General features: G+C 42.4%; 1 protein-coding gene across 3 annotated transcripts in view; it reads right to left on the minus strand.

Annotated features, from left to right (window-relative positions):
- Positions 1-18,883, minus strand: part of COL11A1 (collagen type XI alpha 1 chain) — a 269,666-nt gene extending 250,783 nt beyond the window's left edge. For all 3 annotated transcript variants that reach the window (XM_006032152.3, XM_014523947.2, XM_006032150.3), the window contains exon 1: positions 18,646-18,883. In XM_006032152.3, the coding sequence (XP_006032214.1) occupies positions 18,646-18,760 (115 nt within the window). In that variant the 5' untranslated portion in view covers positions 18,761-18,883. The remainder of the gene's footprint in view (positions 1-18,645) is intronic.
- Between the last annotated feature and the right edge of the window lie 4,296 nt (positions 18,884-23,179).

A 23,179-nucleotide genomic window follows, 5' to 3' on the forward strand; every position in this document is an offset into this window, starting at 1 on the left:
AGGTATGAAAATGATGAAATACTGATTTCAGATTTTGTATCAGGCATTCCAAGATGACAGGGAAAACATCTTCGCTGTTGTCAAACATGTGGAAACCATGCCAGATAGGTCAGGAAAAGGACTTCATAAGTAAAGCCTTTAATCATTTCTAGGTAAAGGTCCGAATGCTCATTTATTACTGTGTTGCAAAAGTGCATAGGAGACCTATAAGGGGCCAGGAGCCCAGTGTGTCGCACACTGTACACGGAGCAAGACAACAGTCCCTGCCTCAAAGACCTTACATGCTACATAATCTAAAATACGGAAGGCAAATTTGTCAGCCATATCTGGCCCATAGAGGCAAGTCATCTGGCCAGTGAGGCTTCTAGTGGACTGGCCAACCCACCCCTGCAGGCTGGATTCGGCCCACAGGTCTTGTTGCTTGAGCTGCTGGAGCCACTGTGTCAATGCAGCTCCTGAACCCCAACAGTTAACACTGCTACCATTCAGCCTCCTCCCGCTCTGGCCTGATGCTAAATTGACAGTTTTTAACTTCCACTCACAACTAAAATCAGCAGCAGCAGGAAAGGGGAGAGCATGTGGCAGTTGCATTTAACCACCCAGCTTCCAGAGCTGCACCAACACAGTGGCTCCAAAGCCAGTGATAAATGTTCTCACCACCGCTTATAAGTCTTCTGGCCAAATTCATATCTGGATCATAGGCCAAATTAGTTTGACACCCTGGTCTTAAAACTTAAATACATTCATAAATCAAACCTAGGTTGTAATTGTCCTGTGACTGCTGGCTCACATTAAATTATTTTAGAATCTAAATCCAGATCCTAGGCAAGTGTCTGTCAACATAACAAAAACCACTCTTGCAATCTATACTCTTTGGCACTCCCACTTACTATCACAGTAGGGCCAAGTATTGAATGGCAAAGAATGAACTATTTTTCCTTCAGTAGAGGGAGTGGGGTGAAGTCCCTTACATTACACTGCCCCTGCTGAATCTTTCTAGGTGAAAGTAGGACAGGGAATCTGGCACTCTTCATGAGACTTGAATCACTCAATTGAAAAAAGTCCTGGAAACAGATCTTTTTAATGATCATTTTAACTCTGAGACCAATCTTTGCAGTAGCAAATCTATTCCTTCTTTTTTAAAAGACTGTGTTTTCAGATTAAATGACTTTCCACTGTAAAAGCTGAGCAAAGCAAATTTCAACAGAAATGTAACTGCTGAAAATGTTCCTGTTCATGAAGTGTCAACAGATGGCAATTTTTATTCATTTGCTCTCTATTGACCATTCATTTCCTCAGGTCATTTATGTAATTACAAGCCTGAAAATCACTATTTGCAAGTATTCTTCTATTTGAGTGAATGATTGCCCAGAGAAAATAAAAGTTTGAAAACACAGACAGAATGAAATTCTCATTAGAATAACCAAAATAGATTTTCCCACTATTTGCACAGCTCTAGCCACTGTTTTTAAATGTCTAGAGCAATTGTGTGTCTTCAGTTCTCATTTTACTACTTCTTAGCATTTCATAAATCATTGTTATATATTCTCTATCACTAACACATGTGAACAAACTTAAACTGAAATCCTTCAACCTAGTCAGTCTATTGCACTGCCAGCATGCAGATACATAATCAAAAGCATTGAAGTCTGTGGTAAAACCCAACCTTGCATTACTCCAAAAATGGACTTTCTAAACAAAAACTTTTCCAAGGTCTCCTTAATAGAATTTATGCTTCCATCTGGAAATGTATTTTCAGCAAATATTATAAGTGAGCTTCTACAAGATGTTTTTTTTTAACTAACTCAGCCACTAATATTTCCATTCTGCATCAAATGAAGTCCTGAATATTTATCACAAGCAAGTACATTCTGAAAGAATCCTACAAAATACTCCTCCTATAAACTGATTACACCTACCTGGAAGTTTCTAATAATTTTATTTAAACATTCCTAAAAAATGGTTTCAAAATTGAATAATCAAATTCACAGAGACTAAAAGTATAGGCCCAAACTTTGCAAGTGCTGGCCTGTACTTTAAGAAGGTGATAGGTGATACATATTCATTGAACCATACACTTATGACACTTGAAATATGAATAATGTTCCCCTCAAAATAAGATAATTTATTATTCATAATTTATTGTTCTGCTACTTACAAAGTTCCAATAAAGAAACATAACAATGTTCTAAATAGTCATTTACAAGCTATGAATAGACACAATTCATACTTTGCAAGCAGTCCATAGGTTAAAATGTGTTTCCAGACACTTAGTCAAATAATTTCCATAGAAAAATCTAGTAAAGCTTGTTCACAGTGATTTCAGATTGAAAAGGGTATTTTATTCAAAACAAGTATCTGAGCATCTCCAATCATTATGCATGTTTTGTATAAAAAAGGACCCCAAACAACAAAGGAACTTTCTCTGATCTGTGAAACATTTTTGGTTGATCATCACTTTGATTGGCATCATGGAAATGACAAAACAACTGATTACAAAAGCAACTTTAAGAGAAGGTGATGCACCACAATGAAAAAAGGAAGTTTTCCACAACCCACAATGAAATGTGTTAAACTTTGAAGTGTGTCATTCTAAGGAGATTTTCTCTTGTGGGCACAAAACTACCATTCAGCCCTTGACCTCATGGTGAAGTCAGAGACCCTGATGCTCATCCAAGTTGGCACTCTGATCACTTTCGACTAATTCCATTGTTATGTTGCTTTCTATTACATCATTACTAGGGTTATCTTACAAAAACCTTTCTTAAAGGGTCTTTTATTCAGCACAGTAGTATTCAGGTACTATTTTCCTAGATCAGTGGTGCTTGACATTTCAGCCCCATGGGCCAGATGAATGGCACAGGACTGGTCTGGATTGAACCCTGCTTGCTCAGATCAGGCTAGGATCAGGTCCTGGGGCTCCATACCACCTCTATGCATCAGATTCGGTCTCCTGGGCCCCACATCACTCCCATGCACTGAGATCAGCCTTTGGGTCCCCTACAACACCCTTGCCCAGCCCCAGGAACTGGGATCAGGGCGCAGGGCTCCACGCTGCTCTGGGCACCCGATCTAGCTCACAGGACCACAGCCCACAGGGCTCTCCATGGATGTGTAGGGCACCCCATGGGCTGGATGATAGTGTTAGGGTCAGATCTGGCTGTGGGTCAGGGGTTAAGCACTTCTGCCCTAGATAATAATGAAATGATAAAGGTTTCACTACAATAGTAGAGTTGTGTTTGAAACATCTCCTAGGGGAAAAAAACCCAAAACAAATAGCTGTTAAATCACATCATGCCACTGAGTGCATGAAGTAGTAGTATACAGGATTTGGTCCTTGGGGATGGGAATGGAAAGGGGTGGGGGAGAAAGCAGCTACTAAGTGTACATGTACAAATGACTCTTCATATGTATAGAATGGGTATATGTCCCTCTTTTGAGACAAAATTAATTGTGCACACAAGAATTAAGATGGCAAGTCTTAAAATGTGGTTGCTTGTTTGTCATAGTGCATTGGCAGAAGAAGTCTTAGATTCTGCAAATGGATCCATTTCACACAGAATTGTATGACCACAATGAACCCCTACTTGGACTAAAGAACCACAGACAAACAGATGAGAATCAGATTAGAATCCAAAGATGCCCCACTAGATCAAAGGTCAACCCTGTGCTTGTTACAACATGGAATCCTCCTAAATCCTAAACTGAATTGAAAAAGCAGGCTTCCATTTGCTGGGTGCTCGGCAATGGAGAACCTATACACAGGGATTCTTCATCCCACTAAACATCATTGTTAAGATCTCTGCTGCACATCTGCACCTCTCAGGAGCAGGATATTGCTGAGAGACCCTAGTTCTCTTCTTCTGTGTATGCTAGTAAGTGTTGCACACCTGAAACTAGAAAAAGAGTTTTGTGCTTTGGAGTTTTCTGGGATGACATGGAAGCTTAAGGGCTTCTGTTTAAGGAGAGAGTCAAAAACAGTCTTGAAATGTACATGAAAATCATACTGCCTTTTAATTTGCTTCAAAGTGATGATGTTAGACATAATATAGATGCTCAATGTCCCAAAAAGAGAAGCTAAGGAACAAAATGTTCTTAAAGAATAGTATCTTTATAGTAAAAAGTTTTTTATATTTCAAATATTTAAATTTACAGGGTTAAAAACTGCTCTTGGTTATTAACAGAATTTTGAAATAACCCCACTTATTTTGGTGAAGCTCTTCAAATTTACACCAGTGTAAGTAAGAACAGAATTTGGTCCACAGTAGTCCATACTGAATTTAATATTTGAAGCATGTTTGATTATCTCTTGCTTTTTAGGCTTGTCCACACTAGAGAAACAAACACCTATAGACCGAAAACTGAAAAAAACAATGGCACAAAAGGATTTAGTAAAAGTGTTTTATTTTCAGCCCTAGACTTTTGGGGTACTTTTACATGTGCTCTATGAGTGAGGGTGGGGGCATGCTTTAATTAGAGCAGTTCCTAGAGCAGCTCTAATAAAAGCACCACATCGTCTCATATATCAGCATCCCCACACTTCAAAATGGTGGTAGGGACACCTGAATTAAAGCTCATTTGACATGGGAGGTTGATACATGGGATGTGAGAGGTTGCTGGAGTGCAGTAATTACCATGCTCCAGCAGACTGCTCTGATGCACTGTAATTATAGTGAGTGTACAGACACCCTTTTTTCCCAAAATACTACAGTGACTTATTAGATCTTGTAGATTAATAACCAGTACATTTTATTTAAAAATTAAATGTAATTATTTTTTAAAAGTGACTAAAGAAAGGAAGCATGATTCCAATCTTGGACCACACTTTGATCCCTTTATTCACAAGTGAAAGACACATTGCCTTCCATCAACTTCTTTAGGTATGTGGCTTGTATTATATCATTAATACTATAACACTACCAATGCCATTCTCATTTAGAAGCAGGTTCTTATATTGTGATATAGATTGCATAGTACCTTACTCTGTAAGCAGTAACAGTGATTGAGGTGGGAGTCTCCCTTGAATTGAGTAATCAGTGTGGTAAGGGTGGAACATTATAGCTCATAATAGGTATTGTTTGATATCACCATAAATATGCAACATTCTTTTGATGCAAATCCAGGAGTCCATTCCCTCACCTCTTTCCTGCTTAATATAAAGCCTAGAGTCAGTTAGGGTGTCTACATGTGCAACTAATCTGGGAGCAGTTTACTCTAGAGTAAATTAGTCTAGAGTAAACTTTCCCAGGCACATGTCTACATGTGAAAATATGCAGGAGCAGATTTGCTGCTAATGGCAGCAATCTGCTCCCACCCCCACCGACCCTACACCAACCTCCTGCAGCAGCCAGGGGGGAACTCTAGGCTCCCCCTAGGTGGTAGCACAGGGGTTGGCAGGGAACACAGAGCCAGCAGACAGCCCTCAGGAGCTGGGTGCTGCCGGGGTGAACTCCTCCATCACAGCCTGGGCAGGGACAATGTTACTCTGCCCTGGTAGCAGAAAGCTCCCAGGCCCCCTCCCCACGATTAAAATCACAATGGCATGGCCAGGGATGGAAGATCCTTATCCCCCAGCCTGATCTCTTCAGTCATGGGGCCCGGGTTAGGAGATCATTTCCCTGCCTGAGCTCCATGGTAGCCTCTCTCCCAGTGCTGAAGAAGAATCTCCCAGTGCTGTCCCCACGACCACAGAGCTGGTGCTAGGAGAGAAGGATCTCCTAGGCTAGGCCTGCAACTGTAGGGCTTGGGAGATAAGGATCTCCCAGCGCTGGCCACACAATCACAGAGTGGAGGCTGGGAGCCCCCTCTTGCTCTAACAGCCTGCTGCTGGGGCAGGGGGATATTGTCTCCACTTGGGCTCTGGTGGCAGAGCTCACCCCAGCAGCAGGCAGCTCGTGTAGGCAGGGAGCAATCTCTCACCCCTTGCTGCCCGGCTGACCAGGAGCAAATGTGCTCCTGGTCAGGTGTCTACATGTGTACTACTGCACAGTAAGTAATTGAGAGTTAATTTGGTACTGGTATTTTCAGGTAGCAAATTTACTCACAATTAGAGCCAATTACTGTGCAGTAAGCATCTGCATGTGTAGACGGCAACACAACGCAGTAATTAGCTCTAATCTTGAGCAAAGTGTCTTGTGTAGATGTGCCCAGTGTTAACTAAAGTAGCTCCTTCCTCCTAAGCTGTCATACTGTCAACACAGCTTTTGGGGGAAGGAGGGGAACATGCCCTCCATAACTTTGCCATTAAACCAGGCTAGCTTACTTTTGGTTCTATTTTCTTTCTTTTTTTAATTTTCTTTTTATTTGTGGTATGCATTTGCTCTGTTACTCCAATATGTTATTCTTAAGCAGCTCCAATCCTGCTTATAGGTTCTTTACCTTTTTACTGTACCCTTTTAACTTCTGTGTAATATGCTTCCTCATTCTGGTGTAGTCTCCCTTTTAAAAAGGCAACTGTGGTAGATTTTCTTCTCGTCTCTCTTCCTACATGGATGACAAACCCAATTGCATTGGATCCGCTATTGCAGAGTGACTCAGTTACCCTCCACCTCAGGGGTGGGCAAAATAGGGCCTGAACGGCTAAGTCAAAATGACCTTTGCCCTTTAAGTTTTTCAGTACTAACTGCTCCAGAAAGCAGTCTTTTATAACATCAATAAATGTGGTCTCTGTAACCTAGCCTTACATAAGATTGCCCCAGTTTAATTGTGGATATTTGAAGTCACCCATTATTACGGTATTTTCAGTTTTTGCAGTCTCTCTCAACTCCCTTTGTATTTTTTGTTCACTGATGCCAACCTGGTCTGAGGGTTGACAGTATATCCTCAGATGTACTTGTTGATTACAACACAGAAATTTCTATTCACAGAGATTCTATGGTGCCTATCTTGTCAGTTCAAAAATCCACCCTATTTAATTTGATGCAGTCTTTGATGTAGAGTCCCACTTCCCCACTGGTATGACCTGTTCTGTCATTCCTGTACAATTAGTATCCAGGTATTGCAGCATATCATTAATTTTCCTTATTCCACCATGTTTCTGAGATACCTATTATATCAATATCATTATTTACTGCTAAGCATTCAATTTTTCCCATCTTGGATCTTAAACTTCTGGCATTAGTATAAAATCACTTACACTTTTTATTGTTGCCAGATTGGATACTTGTGTGAGACCTTTTAATCAATAAATCTATTTGTTCATACTGGTCTTCTCTCTATGTTTCACCCTAGTACTCCATCCATATTTCTTATTCCCACTGTTTATGGTTTACCACTATAGGGTGTGTCAGTCTGAACTGTGTGCCATTCCACACCTGTTGGATTTATGCCACTTTTTAGTTTAAAAGTTGTTCTAGCACCTTTTTAATGTTACAAGCCAGCAGTTCGGTACTGTTTCAGTTCAGGTGGAGATCACCTCTCCTGTACAGGCTCTGCCTGTTCCAAAAGGTCCCCCCCCCATTCCTAATAAACACACAGAACTATGCAGAAGCTCATTTCCTCTGTGCAGGTGGTTGAACCACCATAGAATAAGGATGCAGCTTCCAGGGGGTTTTCCATCGTAGGAGGAAATACATTTACCCACACTCTGACTGACAGAAGAATACCAGTCATTAGTTTCAACAGTATTTTCACATCCCTTTGTGGGAATAGTATCAAAAGAAACTGATGTCAAAATAGCAACCGGGTAAGGTTTGCTTAAAACAGAAATTCATTATTCTACCATTTATGTATATTCATTAATGGGGTTTGATTTTTACCAAGCAAACTAAGCCACACTGATTTACATCAGTTGAAGTTCTAGGGCTCTTTGTTCTAATCAGGTGATGTGTGTTTATCACACACTTTATACCTCGGGGAAAAAACTGCCTTTCACTTGAGCATAGTGTGCAGTTGTCCAGTCCCTGTTCAAAAATGCCTTCTTTCTCAGTTATCAATCAGTCTCTAACCATCCTTTCCCCAGGAAGCTCAATGAGAAGCTGCTTACAGTGCTCCATTAGCAGCTAATATTCTCCAGTAATCTGGTTCCCAGTCAACTATGTTTCAGATCTAGATTTGGCATTTAGTCTTCATGACCAGTACTTACCTAAGGCCAATGGACAAAAGGTCAGATGTTCACATTAATCCTATTAATTCCACCATTGACCCTCAGTATATCTGGACGGAGGCACTGCTCATTCAACTGATAATTCTGAGTGGACCAAACAAAGCTGTAAGGCAGCTTTGATTGTTCATTAAAGGTGGTAGTGAGAGGTAATTATTCTTAGGCCCCACAATCTTGAGTTCGTTTTTCTCCTTTGTGGATTTTGCAATATCTGAAGACACATTGAAAGCTTCAATGGGTCAATTTAAGGTGCATTAGCCATTTTTAAGGTGCATTAAGGACATGGGTCTACACGTGTGCACCCTTAATGCACCTTAAAAATGGCAATTTTAGGCTATTTGCACCTAAATCTGATATCTACAGGTATCAAATTTAGGCACAAATAGCTTAAGTGCCTTAACACATGTGTAGATGCACTAAGGCGCATTAACGCTGTGTATGTCAATTGAATTGGGACTAACTTTAGTCCCAAGTTGGTCTGCACACAGCGTTAATGCACCTTAGTATGTGCACCTGTAGACCTTAATGTGCATTAGAAAAATGCACATACAGTTTAGGCATGCATAAAAGCATGTGTAGACAAGGCCAATGAGAGCAAGATATGGCTGTTCCCATTTTGGATCAACATTGCATATTATATTTATTTTTTCTTCCACCATGGCATATCAAATCATTTAAATCAACCATTTCAAAGATAGTAGTACTAAATATTCTAAGACAGAATTATTTCACAGATCACTTCTCTGCCCGTCACCTTATCTGCATTCAGAAGGAAGACTTCAGACATCAGTCCTCAAGGTAGAATTTTCCAGGGCTGACAATAAAATGATTGTGGTTGCAAAATGCAGGCTCTGGAATTCATTCCTGAATTCATTTCTGTCAGAAATTGCTCTGAGACTGAACCATTTAAATAAAAAATTAATCTCGTTAAGTACCTAATAAAATGTAGGTTATCCTTTGGGCTCCTCCAGTTCTGTAAGAAAACTTGAGACAATATAGTTCCTATTTAGGGAGAAGTGGAAAATTATCTTAATCTAAACTGTGCACAAGACTCAGACACCCTGATGAAAAGTATCTTTTAAATGAAGATTAAAAAAGAAAAAAAGCATATACTTTACAGATGTGTAAAAATCAATAGAAGCTGAAGGACAAGTTTTTCAATACCTGTTTGCACTTGATGTACAAATGGAAAAGCTATTTTGATTTTCCTCCTACTATACTGTTATTCAGCAACAGTATTTTTACAGCCATTGAAAAAGTACAAATTAATAAGAGATGCCCATTTCTAAATACGGTTTAAAATTCAGACTCAGTAACCCATGAATTTGATTTATCCCTGCAGTACACAAACGATTAACTCAAAATGCAATTACAATAACTGGGGATTTGTTCATTGTAGACTAAATACTTCATTGTAGCATCCAGCTTTAGCTGTACATATTGATTTTAACCTAATGGCTTTTTAGTTGCATGTGTATGGTCTTTGACCACCTCCTAATAAGCAGGTGTCCACAACAGGAAATCTATCATTACTATATATATACTACATATATATATATGTATGTATGTATCAATTGAACACAATGTTTGATTGATATATTTACAAGTTTAAAGCAATTTGGAAGCCTACCAATGCCTCAATCACTATAATAAAATACATTCTAAATACCTATGAATTTTGGTGTTTCATTTTGGGTTTTTTATCATGGAAAATCAAAGCTCCCCCTCCCCTCTTAGTTCACCAGGATGCAGGTCCAACTGTGGCTGTCCCCACCACTGCTTTATGGTGCTAAGCAGCCCTGATAGGCTGGTTCCCTGCCCATGCCGGTACCCTTCACTCCTGACCCATAGACCAACTGGCCCCCGCGCCCAGGCCCCCAGTGTGTAAGGAAGGGAGTGGGTGTATGGGGAAGGCAGGGGGCACAGGTGACACAATGGTGGAGCTCACATGCCCCCTGAGTTTTCTGCACCTGCAGCGGGGTGCAGGGCTTCAGTCAGGCCAGACCAGCTCCAGAGGAGCTTCATGACCTGGCGGGCAGGACCTGGTGCATGAGGGGTGCCGCGCCATAATGGTGAGGTGCAGAAGCTGCAGTGGCACAGAGTAGTGCCCCCCCTACCCCCCCTGTTGCTGGCCAGGTAGGGGGTGGCTTGCCTTGGTGATGATAGCCATGGAGGTGGCACCTGCCTGCAGCTGGTCCTGCCCAGTTCCAGCCCTGTGCACTTCTGTGGGTGCAGAAATCATGGGGGACACATGCACCCCCTGCTTGTGCCCCCTCCCTCTTCCTAACACGTGGCCTGTACCCCCTCCCCACTCCCTCCCATAGACTTACCTGGAGAGAGCTGTGGGAACTGTTCACCGCTGCCTGGCTGCCACGTGTACGTGCATGTGCATGTGGCTCCCCTCACCTCCGATTGCCCTCCTCCCACGCCCCGCAACCCCAAGCAGCCCTTTGCAGGCTGGAACTTGCTTTCCCATGTTTTTCTCCTTTACATGAGAAAATCTGCATTTTCTCCATTAAAGGAGAATATCTGCTATTTTCTGTGGCAAGAAGAAACCTGGATCCCTGGTAATGAGATAAACTTAGTATTTTTTTAATTATATATGCACTCAAGGATAGTTCTAATTGTTCACATTTTAGAAATTGAAAAATTTACGTATATAAATAGTAATTCCTATTAATCTATGTACTGATGATTATCACCAATAAAGGATTTAGGCACCTTTATTCAAAATTGCAATTGAAAGCAATCCCACTGTTCTTTGAAACAGTGAATGTAGTCTTCTACCCCAGGAAACCATTCTAGAGTCTGGATCCTATGTGGCCATGTCTGTAGTGCTGCCTTACATACCAAAGCAATGGAAAGGGTGAGACACATTTCTTCCCTTAACCTTACCCTTGGCCCAGCTCCTAGCTCAGTTTGCTACTTATACACTCTGCCCATAAGCTGTGTAGGGAGCCTAAGCAGCTAACAGAAATCTGGATTACCCTCTGGAGGCCAGAAACCTAAAAGATAGGCACTGTGATACTTGAAGTTATCCAAGTCCTTTATTAAATATAGCTTAAATGCATTATAAATGTAAAAATAGATACATATCGTTAACCCCATTTCACAGAATGGGGAAATGAGCCATAGAGAAGTTCATTTGCAAGATTTAGAACTGACATCTAAACTATCTAACTGAAATGAGCACACATCATCTCTGATAACTGGCCTCTACATCTTGGTGCCTAAATATGAAGTTAGGAGATTATATTTTGGCACCTGGGTTTGAAAATGTTGCTGGTGGTATCTATTTAGAGAGGCGAGATATAATCACTCAAATGTTTTGTCATGCATGTTTCCTTTAAAAGAACATAGATAGCTAAGATAAGGGCCAATGGGGTTTCAAGGCATGGGTAAACCAATATTGTAGATTGCTGATATTTGATTGGTATAAACCAAACTACAATGATCTAGATGCATACCGGAATGCTTTAAATTATTTATGAAGAACTGATTATTTTGCTAACAACTCCATTTTTCTAAATGCACTCAAAATTAGGCAACCTCTATGTCTGCTATTGGGAATTTGACCTTTGATTTCATTAGCAGCAGTTAGGCCAACACAGATCTCCTGATAATCCTACATCAGGTTCAAGTGATACTTTAAAGACAATTAAAACACTTCACCTAGTGTTTGACTCATTTTAGATGGCCATCAATATATATTTGTATCTCTTTTCTCTAATTCTGTAATGCCCCTTCAGTTTAAAAAAAAAAGACAGAAAGCAAGAAACAATGCACAACTCAATGGGCATAATGTGGTCAGTGAGAGACTTGCCTGTGTATTACAAGATCAGATCCTTAGTGGAGTTTACCTGAAGCCTGGTTATTTCTGCAAAAATTTGTGAAACTGAGGGCTACCTTTTAAGTTTTCATTATTAATCCACATCCATAAAGGCTACTGCACAGTTAGTGTAATAATATTGTGCAATAGCACATCATGGCACAAACAGTGCCCATACACTACTGCACAGTATTATTAGGCTACTGTGTAGGAGCATTGCTAAAAAGCCACTCGTTGATGGTACTGCACAGTAACTCCAGTTATTGTGCATGTATTTAGTACTTGATTATGCAAGTACTAAATTAATTGTGCAGTAACCACTGCACATTAATGAACATGTAGCCTAAATTTTGAGATTGGGTAGTGAAACCCCAAATAATCTGACTTCTTCATTAATGCAATATGAACTTCTTTTACATGTAATATGTATTATTTTGTAATAATATTACCTGCTTTGCAGCCTTCATTAAAATTGAGCCTGCATTGATTGCGAGTGATTTTGGGTTGCTTTCCCTAGTTTTACACCACTTTAACATCAGGTCAGATCTACCCTGATATAAATGTGAACAGTTCCATTGAAGTTATATGATGATTGCCAACATATCAGGATCTGGCTCTGTGCTGACTTCTGTTGAGTTATTCCAGGTTTGTACTATAGTAATGGAAGATATTTTAGAGTGATGAGCTCTCTTTACCAGATGAGCTAAACACTTCATTTGTAGAGATAGTAGGTCTTGGAGACAGTATTTTCAAAAGTGATATTTTGAGGCCAGCAGAACAGATATGAAATTCCTGGAATACCGTGTCCCTGTTATCAAAGCAAAAAAGATGGTAACCAAAAGATGACGATCACCACAGCAGGAAACATCTCGTCCCTGCCACTAATAAGAAATGTGGCTACTAGCTAAACATGGGGAAGGTAGACCGAGACTTCTTAACCCACATGGTTATAGATATACAAAGGAGGTATTTATTTAGAAACTTCTAACTTTCAAAAATATCCTCATTATTGATTCCAGTCTTCAAGGTGGAATATGTGTACATTTTTCAGCTACATAAATAGAAAGTGTTTAGAAGAATTATAAGCATCTAAGGGTGAGAGTGTTAGCTATGATTCACAGTAACTTCATTGAATTCAATCTAGACACATCAATTTGATCTATCTTTACAGCTTGAAAACCTGATCCTATATCCAGTGAAGTCAGTGACATACATTCCCTTGATAAAAAGGCCAGCAATCAGGCCCCAGTTTTCCATTCTAGAGAACTCTGCTGAAGTGAAGGTGCGAGACCTTGAACTTTCATCTTGATCCAAAATTATCATATAAATATTCAGATTCCTAGACTATTTTAAGTACATCTATTGAGCCAAATCCTTTTCACCTTTAGCTCAAAGGAAAATTTCAATAAGCTTCAGACTGGAATAGTACTTCTCACTTGGGTCAGGTGACCAGGATTTAGCTCATATCATACCTTCGTTATCATCCTGAACGTAACTGGACAGCCATAGCAGGTTCAAGACCCATATTTTTATAAGGCATGTCTCCATTTTTTTTGTTTTTACTTGGTAACAAACACTGTGTACTCATAATAACAGTTCTGCCAAACTAACTTCTATTTCACATGTTGAATGCATTAACACTTTGACATACAGTGAAATCCCAGACCTGGAATTTATAAAGGTTTTTACAACCCCTTGTGTGTGATGATGTGCTGAAGGAACTCAAATACTGCCAACTCCTCCTAGTATTTAGTAGCAAGCTCCACCATTAATGTGCTACTTTTGCAGTTGGTAAATTTTGTATTTAAAATTTGTCAGTCCCTGGCAATATGCATACAAGTTAGACTAGTTTCAATAAATGTAATTTTCCTATTTCTGCTTTGTTCATCCAAAGGGTAAAACTCTGTTATTTTGTGAGAGTCTACATTCTTAAAGCACAGGAGAATTCTCCCAAGGTCCATTTATTTGCCTATTATCAACAAACAGTCAGAACAACAATAAATGAGCAAATGTTAGGAGGACTTCTTATGAAAAGAATGCCCTACTGAAAAAAAAGCAACTTCTTAATCTTACTAACAGATGGAGACCTACTATTCAACACTGTACAAAACACATCTGTATGAGGCATAATTGTTCCAGTGTGTTTTAGGTATAACACCACTTCAGTACTCATGTCATAGTTCTTTTCTTATATGGCAACTTTGTTAGAATGAAGGTCCCTATTTACAGTAGATCAAATATATCTGAAATGGTAAGAAAATTACCATTCTGACTCGGACATTTCCTTTACTACAATCTACAGCTGCCATGGATGCAAACTGTACCAGCAATTTTTCCAGACATTTATCAGAAAACATGACACAATCAAGAAAGGATTTATATTAAGGAAGATTTTCTTTAAATTGGAAAAAACAGCTTCAAATGATAGCTGTGAGATATATAAATTTTGAGATAAATCACATGCTATGTGTGTATATTCGTTATGGGTGTTTCTACATAATGGAAATTGTTGTTATATTTTAAATTGTACAAAAACAATTAAAGAAGGAAATATTAAGCCTATGTTCAGCCTGCATTGTCCTTTCAGGGCTCTCTATCATACCTCCTTGTAAATTAAATATAGAGCACTATGCTCCGGAGAATTTGCAATCCATACTAGTCATATTTCTTTATCAGCTGCCTGAAACAAAACAGTTGTTTTGCATTTGAAATATTGCAGAAATTCTAAGTTAAGTAGAAAAACAAACATCTTCATGCAGCTGCAGCTTTCTTTTGCTGGATCAGTCACTATGTACTGGGAAGACAGGACCATTTCACCTGCTGATCCCTGGGACTCAAACTTTTCAGCTGGACCACCAACAGTTATTCAAAATCTTATCAATTCCTCCTATGGTTTTATCACTTCAATTCATTTGATTATTATCAACCATTGAAATGTGTGATCTCTTTACCTTACTGAAGGTCATGACACTATTTTTTGAGTATAGTAAATATTATATTAAAGGATCCATGAAAATACTCCGATTTCTTCATTCATCACTGACACACATAGAATGTGAGACACGAAAAATAGCATACATTACTGATAATCAGTTCTGAGTAAAGATGTATATGTTTTCTATTTGAAACCAGCAAATTTGTGCAGATTAGCAATGTTCAGATGTTAAACAAGTTTCCTCTGATAAATGAATCCTGAATAGCTATATTTCCAATGAGACTTGGTAGGCATTCAGAATTGAATTACATACGTTGTTTTAGGTGTGCATGGATCCTATAGAATATTCTGCCTCTCATTATTAATGGGCCCAATTGCAGTCCTTCTGAACCCGGAGCTCCTACTAGTTTTCAAGGGAGTTTGGGGAACACAATAATCTCTGCATTTCCTAGTAAGGTAACTGAAGTTAAGTGCTTACAACATTTTAGAGCAAATACTGTCATCCATGAATTTACTTCAACAGAAGGTCCAAAAGTTATATTCTTCAGATAGCTGCACATTCATATTTTCAACCAGAATTCTTTATACCACTCTGTATTCTGAATAATAGCAGGGTTTCCATTTGCTTGAAGAGCTAAAAAAGTTGCTTTATTTTTTTCATTTCTTGCTCATGAAATTTAAATCAGCATCACAATAGGGCATTGATGCCAGGTCCTTAAAAATATTTTATAGTGTTGAGGCTATGCCATTTAGACTAAATGAGTTTATTCATTCCAAACATTACCAACAGATTTGGTATTAAAAGGTGAAGGGGGAGAAGGAAATCAAAGAGCGTCTTTTAAAATGTGAATTTTGTTTACTTGTACCAGGTCATAAAGCAAGAGTATTTTCTAACAAGAGCTGCTGTGGGTTTGATGGGCACTGAAGTGACAACGTATGCCCCTACTTTCCTAATTCAATCACTTCTCATTCCTATGGCTCTTTCTGTCTAAATGTGAGAAACCTCAGGAGCCTATGTGGAATTTGTTCTCCTTTATTCATACTAGCAAAGTTACCTATCAGTCAAGAATTTTAGGAATTTAGTTGACTTCTCTCTAAATCAAGAAAATTGTGTTTTAAATGAAAAATAAATAATTGCTGAAAAGTTTAACACTCCAGTACAGACACTAAGTTTCTTTGTACGGTAACCGTTTATGGAAATCCAAATAAAATTTTGAAAAACCTAACCTAAATACAATTCCAAGGTCAATTTACATTTAATTCTGATGAAACATTGTAATATTTTGATATACTCCCAGCATTTACCGTGACTTGTTCAGTATAATATTACTTATGTGTCCCGTCCCTCCCCCCCCCGCTTTTAATTGTCAATCAGTCACTGTCTTGATTTTAAGCTTCTAAATATTTCAGCTAGTATTGGAGTATATAAAAGAAAACTCAGAGATATCTATTCAGTGCTCCATCTAGGAAATTAGGTCAGATCCAGCACTCCAGTTTACTGAAGTCAATGGAAAGACTCCCATTGACTTTAGTAACAGATTGATAGTATACCCTATTTCAGGGAAGCCAAAACAACCTGTTGGTTTGCAAAGATTTTTAACAGAAGTCAAACAGCATAAGCCAAACTTGTAATCTGTTGTTTCTCAAATTCTCCAATACCAATGGGACACACACACACACACACACACACACACACACACACACACACACACACACACACACACACACACGGCCCTTTTTTTTAAAGCAACTCTTCACAAGGGATTTTTATTACTAAATATGTCATGCTCATAGACCTAAATCCATTATGAGTTAAAATATTCCAGTAAATACCAGGTAGCCTGAGCTGAATTGTTATCAGTGCTGCTTAGGTTCAGATTTTAATTGAATTCAACCACAACTCAAAGTTTGTCTGTCTTCATAAATGCTGTTATGATGGAAATGCTGCAAAGAACAGTCTCCAGGTCAGAGTGGAATATTGAACTTAGGAAAAAAAATGTCTTTGCCTGAAGTCTCCTTCCTTCTTTAGTTTCAACAGAGTCATGAAAAGCCAAATCCTTTTATGTGCACAGGGGTTATTCATCCTTGGTGGAACTTTGTTTAACTAAAATGCATTGCAGCAAGGATAGATTTGGTCGTCTCCTGCCTTTCTTACAAACAGGACCGGCAGGGGGCAGAACTGCTGATAGTTCACCAAAGTGGTGATCAGGTACCAGCAATGGCATGGAAACTGTGATCACCTTTCTGTGCTCCCGGCATAACTAGTGTGGACCGAAAATATGGGCAAAGGCAAAACTGCCGTCTTCAAATTACTGGCAAAAATCATCCAAAAAAAAAGGTAAATCAAAAGTGTACTCCGGGAGCATCAGACGCAGAAAAACCAGGTAAGGTTGACACAAGAAGAACCTAATTATTGGGGTGGCAAGAAGAAGCCCTTCCTTCCACGCAGCGAGGGAGTGTAAAGCACGGTGGGGAGTGGCAAATGCACGGTGAAGCTCCAAGCGGATCGTTTCAAATCCTAAAGTTTCAGCTCCATTGCTTGTCAGCTGGGACACCCCCACTCCCCACTCCCACCCACACACAGAGAGTGCTGGAAGGGCTGGGTCCCCGCTGCTAAAGCTACCAGGCGTCAGTGCAGAAGCCCAGCTTTCCCGAGTCGAGCCCCTGCGTGTCCCTCCCCTTCCCACCCCCCGCCCCCGAGGCCAGAGCGCGGGGCAGCCGTCACATGATCCTTGCCCCCACCCCTCCCCTAACCCTGGAGGGCGAGGATCGTGGTCCCTCTCTGCGCTGCACGCTCCCGGGATCTGCACCCTGCTAACCGTGTCCACAGACACCTGGCGGACCACGCGCTTTCCCCCGAGGATGCAGCAACGCGGGGAGGTGCGGAAAGGGAGGGGGAGTCTCTTCTCGGTGCATTGGCACAGCTCCCACTGACCTGCCCGCTTGCCACGTAAGAGCTCCCCCCCTCAAGCCGATCGCCTGTCCTCGCAGCTCTATACACCACCTGCAGGTCTAGCAGGGCCACAGGGAGATGCTATTCGAGGAGAGTGACTCCTGTTTGTCTAGGAAGGGGCCCTTTGAAATGCATTTCAACTCAGCCCTAAGCTGCCAATCACGGAGCTTTTCAAAGTAAAGGGATAAAAAAAAAAAAAAAATCACGCCAAGAGCCGAGAGACCTCTCTCCTTCCTCCCCCACTCGTCCCTCAAAGAAAAAAACTAGTTGTTTTTTTTAAAATCATAGCTTTTTTTTAATCATAGCCAAGACTTGGGGAACCTGATCAGCCTCATGCCCAAGTCCACTCAACGGAGCGTGTCAGTTTCAAGGGGAAGAGCTGAAACTGACACACTTTCTAAAACGGGGTTTTAAAGCTGGATTTCAGAGCTAGGGAGAGAGAGAAAAGTTTTGCTCAGCAGCTGCCTTTTTCCTCCCCCCTCCCCAGCCCCCCTCCCCAGCCCCAAAAGCAGTATCTTGCTTCCTGATCTTAAAAAAAGATTTAAAAAGGAGTGATGCTTTCAAGTGGGACTTTAAATCATCAGCACCTTGGAAAAGCTCCCCCGAGGGAGTTCTGCAGAGCGGTCCCAACAAGGCTGAGCGTGCCCTGAGCCAAGCCTGGGCAGGGTTCCCGGTCCCCGCTCCCTGCCGGCCCCCCTCGGCTGAGATCTGCGCTGACAGGTCTCAGGACAACTGTAGGAGCCTTGCCCTGGATCCTCCTGCCAGGCTGGGACGAGGGGCGATTGCAGTGCCCGGCTCTCCCTTCTCACCCATTTTTTTTTCCTTACCTCCTCTGACCTCTGCAGCCTGGAGAAGGACAGTAAACATGAGGACTAGGGTTAGAGAGGAGTCCCAGCGCCACCTTTTCGTTTTCCACCTTGTGGACCACCTCTGCATCTCCATGCTGGGCGCCCTGGAGCGTGCGTGAAACCCGGGCGCCTTCGCTGCGGACCGGCTCCGTCCCCTCCACAATATTCCCAGAGATGATTCCTCTTATAGAGCCATCAGTGACAACCAGAGGGAGGCTGGGGGGGTTGCTTTTTTCAGCCCCTGTGCAGGCCCCTCCGCTCCGGCGCCCTGCCTTCACACTGAAGGGAGATGAGGGGCTTTAATCAAAATGCAAAGAGCACGGCATCCCCCTAAAGGCTTCACCCCGTCAGAGGGCTGGGCGAGAGGCACTCAGCCGCCCCCCTTCCCCCCCAAAGAGCTGAAACTGACAAGCCAGTCGGCGGTCGGAAGCCAATCGGCCGCCTCCTCCCGCAGCCCGCCCTCCCTTGGTCGAGGCAGCTCCGGACTGGACCAGCCCCCCGGAGCCGCCCCCAGCCCGGAGAGGGGCGAGGGGCATTTCGAAAGCACTCGGGGAATGAAAGGAATGGAGGAGAGCGCGAGCCTGCGCCGCTTCGCCGGGAGCCTCCCGCCTGCTCCCCGGCGCCGGGGCCACGCTCGCCCGTTCGCCCGCGGGAAGGGCTCGGGGCTGGGGGGAGCTGGGCTGCACCAAACACCACGGGGAGGGGCGGCGGGGCAGCCTGCGAGGAGGGGCCACGGGGACAAACGGAGGGGATGGGGACAAAGCAGGGTAAAAGGATCCTTTGAGGGCACCGACTCTTCCAGGGAGAGTGCACTGTTTGGGGGAGGCACCGTTGTCGTGCCTCCCTTGCTCACCTCTGGCCTTTCCCCCTTGCCTCTCCTCCCCTACTTTTTATCTTTTGTGTCTCCTTTCTTCCTATTTATGTTCATTGCATCCTCCGGCAGACAGTTCTTTGGGGGAATCTGGTATATTACACCCACTTAAATAGTTGGGGGGGGGGGGAAGTAGTGAGCTTTTGGTTTTAAAAACCCTTCATCAGGCTGAGTTCTTCAAGTTTAAACATAAAGCTAATCCCCCTCCCCCCCCCCACCTATTTAATTTGGTCTAATAAAAGAGGTCAGATTTACTCAAAGAACCTTGCCTGCCTAGGCCCTTAGACCACCACGGCTACAACATCCTCTCACACTTGGAGCTTCTCTCATCCCTGGGTTCCTTGTCTCCAACTATTTTCTTTTTCACTGACAGCCTCTTTTCTACCTTGTATTCTATCACTGTGATGTCTCCCTTTAGCCCTTCTCCCCCCGCCCTGCTCTTTTTCCCTCTCCCCTCTCTGCTTTACCTTTTCTTTCTAATTTCTACCTATTTACATTCTCACTGACATCCTGCCCCACTTTTAGCCCCTCTCATTCCTTGGAGTCTCAGAACATCAGAGACCCCCTATGCCTGAAGGGTGACTCCACTCCAAAGCTTGCTAAGAACTTTTTTCCAACTACTCAGTTGGTCTAATAAAAGGTATCTCGTCTACTCAAAGAACTTTGCCTGCCTTGTTTGCACTGAGCAGTACTGCTTCATCCAGTAAAACCTGATCCTATATCCAGTGAAGTCAGTGACATACATTCCCTTGATAAAAAGGCCAGCAATCAGGCCCCAGTTTTCCATTCTAGAGCCTTGCACCTGAACCCCTCCCCAGAGCAGAGGAGCTGACAGAAGTTGCCTGTTAACAGCTGATCCAGACACAAGTTTCTCCCTTCTGTCCTTCAGGAAAGTTGGTATTTGAACAAGCTCCTTGCTGGCTGCCAGAATGCATAGCCTATGCAAAGATGGGGGAAAAAAAAACAAATCCCTTCTTCACCTAAGTGCAGGTTGGAGGGCATGCAAAAACTCTAGAACGCTTGGTTCAGAGATTATACCTTTTATTAGACCAACTAAGAAATCACAAAATCTCTGAACCAAGACTTTTCGAGTTTTTGCATTTCTTTTTGTCTCAGACCAATATGGCTACCAAATACATCCCTGAAACATGGTCTGAGGGCATGAGACCCAGGGAACTGCTGGCAAAGTCTGTGCAGTCTCTGTAGGATCAACCCCTGCTTTGCACTCTTCATTGCACACACTCCTGCATGGGCGGGGGGCTGCCACAGCTCTCCCTGAAGCTGAGCCGACTTTAGAGAAACTACCCCATGTTCCCAACTTTGAAGAGCCTCAGGGAAGATCATCCTATCAGTGTTATGGTTCATTGGCTGCCTCCTTCCTAGCTCCAGCCAATTGGGTTTTCAAATATCTATTGGGTTGTTAAAGTTGGTCTCATGGGTATCCATGTCTGTGCTTCAGGGGAAAAAAATGAGCTTACATTAAGTAATGCATATTTGATCAACTGCGTAATAATGATTTTGCAAAAAAAGAAAAAAATTGGTTATATTGTTAAGAAAAGAAGCAGCAAATTCAGCAGAAAACATTTTGACTTTCAAAATCTATGGTTAGCCCTTTACCCTTTGCAATATCATTTAATAGGTTATTGGAGCTTACTAATACTACTTAGTCCTTTTCATCTGTATATTTCATACCATTAAGTATCATACATGCAGATGTAGAAGGTGAGGCACAGAGCAAATTTAGTAGTAATTTACCAAATTACAAATGTAGTGATTTACCAAAAGTAAAGGTGAGACTACCCTTTACAATTAGATGATGTTAAACACACTTAAAACTTGAAAGGTCACATATTAAGGGTTGTTAACTAGTGTTAAGTACACTTTAGGTGTTTTAAAGTTATACCAGGATTATTTTGGAGCTGGGCTACCTAGCTGAAATTAAATTCACTTCTGGGTGTTCACCTGAGATAAATGCCAATTTGCAGTCCTCCAGCGTCCCAGGAGGCACTGTTTTCAGTGAACTAGCTACCATCTATATGATATTACAGCCCTGAACTGACAGCTGGAAACAACAGGGCAACAAGCGGATGGGGACGGGGTAAGTAGGGAGGGAAGGAAAAGGGATGAAGGTGGGTAGGAGAGCAAGGGGAGTACAGGGAAGGGGTGGGGGGCAGGATTGTAAGGGAGAAGAGGGATGGGGGAGTGGGTAAGTAGGGAGCTGCCAGGCTGCTGTCCCCTCTGCCTTTCAAATTTCCCCCTTGGCTCCTAAATTGCTTCCTCCCAGATCACTCCCTTGACAGCCCAATTGCCCCCTTCTCTACCGTTAGCTCCTCCCCTCCCCCCATACCATCACTGCCATACTGCCCTGATCAGCCTGAGTGGTGGAGGTGCTAGTGGGGTTAGGGGGCGGCCCAATTCCTGCTTGCTCCTGCAGTCCTTACAGACCATCCTGCACCTGCATGCCCACATCCAGCCTCTGACAGGCCTTGCAACTGAAGGGTGGGGGGGTGCAGGGGAGGGCAAGGGGCTGCAAGGTCCTGGTGGGGGCTGGATCTGGATGCAAGGGGAAGGCACAAGCTGCAGGGAGCAGACAAGGAGGGAGACTTCTCTCCCTTCCTCCCTTGCTGCTGCTGCTGCTCTCAGACTGATTAGGGTGGCAGGGCAGCAATCCAAGGGTGCAGGTGGCCAACTGAGGGATGGGGAGGGAGGCAACTGAGGGGTGGAAGGGCCTATTGAAGAGTGAAGGGGGAATCTGGGAGCTGATGGGGAGCAGTAGGCTGATTTAGGGGTCAGAGGGGAAAATCCAAGCAGCATGGAAAGGCCCTCCCCTCCACACCCCATCTTAAACTATGGCTAGAGAGATAGCAAGCAGGGAAGGTATGCAGCAGACTTGCAGCCCCTAACCATGCCCCTGCTTGCCAGTCCCCTAGCTGCAGGTCTGATTGGTGCACATATAGATTACTAGCAGGAGTTAACCTTAACACAGACAAATACTCCTTAGAATTAGCGCCTACTAACCCTAAGGTATCATCCTGCCCTAACTCAGTAGGTCTGTCAGAGCTGGGGACAGAATTTAGGGGCAGGGCAAGTGGGGACAGGGTCCATCACAGAAAGCCAGGCCATGGAGCCCCATTGGCAACACGTATTGGCAGCATGGTGAGTGATGGTTATGTAAAATTCCCATAGTCACTACTCACCCAGCCACTGCTGCTGCTTACTGTACCACCATATCCAGTTCTGGCCTGTGATGAGCCCCCTGTGCTCTGGATTCCTCTGGAGAGGGGACAGTGCAAGTTTGACACCCCTGCTCTAAGGAATAAAGAAAGACAGCTATTTTATTTAAGTTGGGATGGGAGGGTAGGAATTCCTGACTTTTTTCCCCCCCTAAAAATACTATGGACAATGAGAAAACCATTAGGCTTAAAACATCTGAGCAAACAATAAAACTAGAATGTATCTGTTCTGGATTTGTCTATTTTCCAACCTAGTCCACCAAAATGTAGTACACAGATAAACTGTTGCATCTTCATGGCACCCATCTGAAGTCAAAAGATGGAGGAAAAGCCTTGCGAACACTGATAATTAATGCTTAGCTTAAAATAAAGTTCTAAAATACTTACAAAGAACTTTACTCGTTACCCT

The sequence above is a fragment of the Alligator sinensis genome, unplaced genomic scaffold (assembly GCF_000455745.1).
Source record: "Alligator sinensis unplaced genomic scaffold, ASM45574v1 scaffold329_1, whole genome shotgun sequence".
NCBI classification, from domain to species: Eukaryota; Metazoa; Chordata; order Crocodylia; family Alligatoridae; genus Alligator; species Alligator sinensis.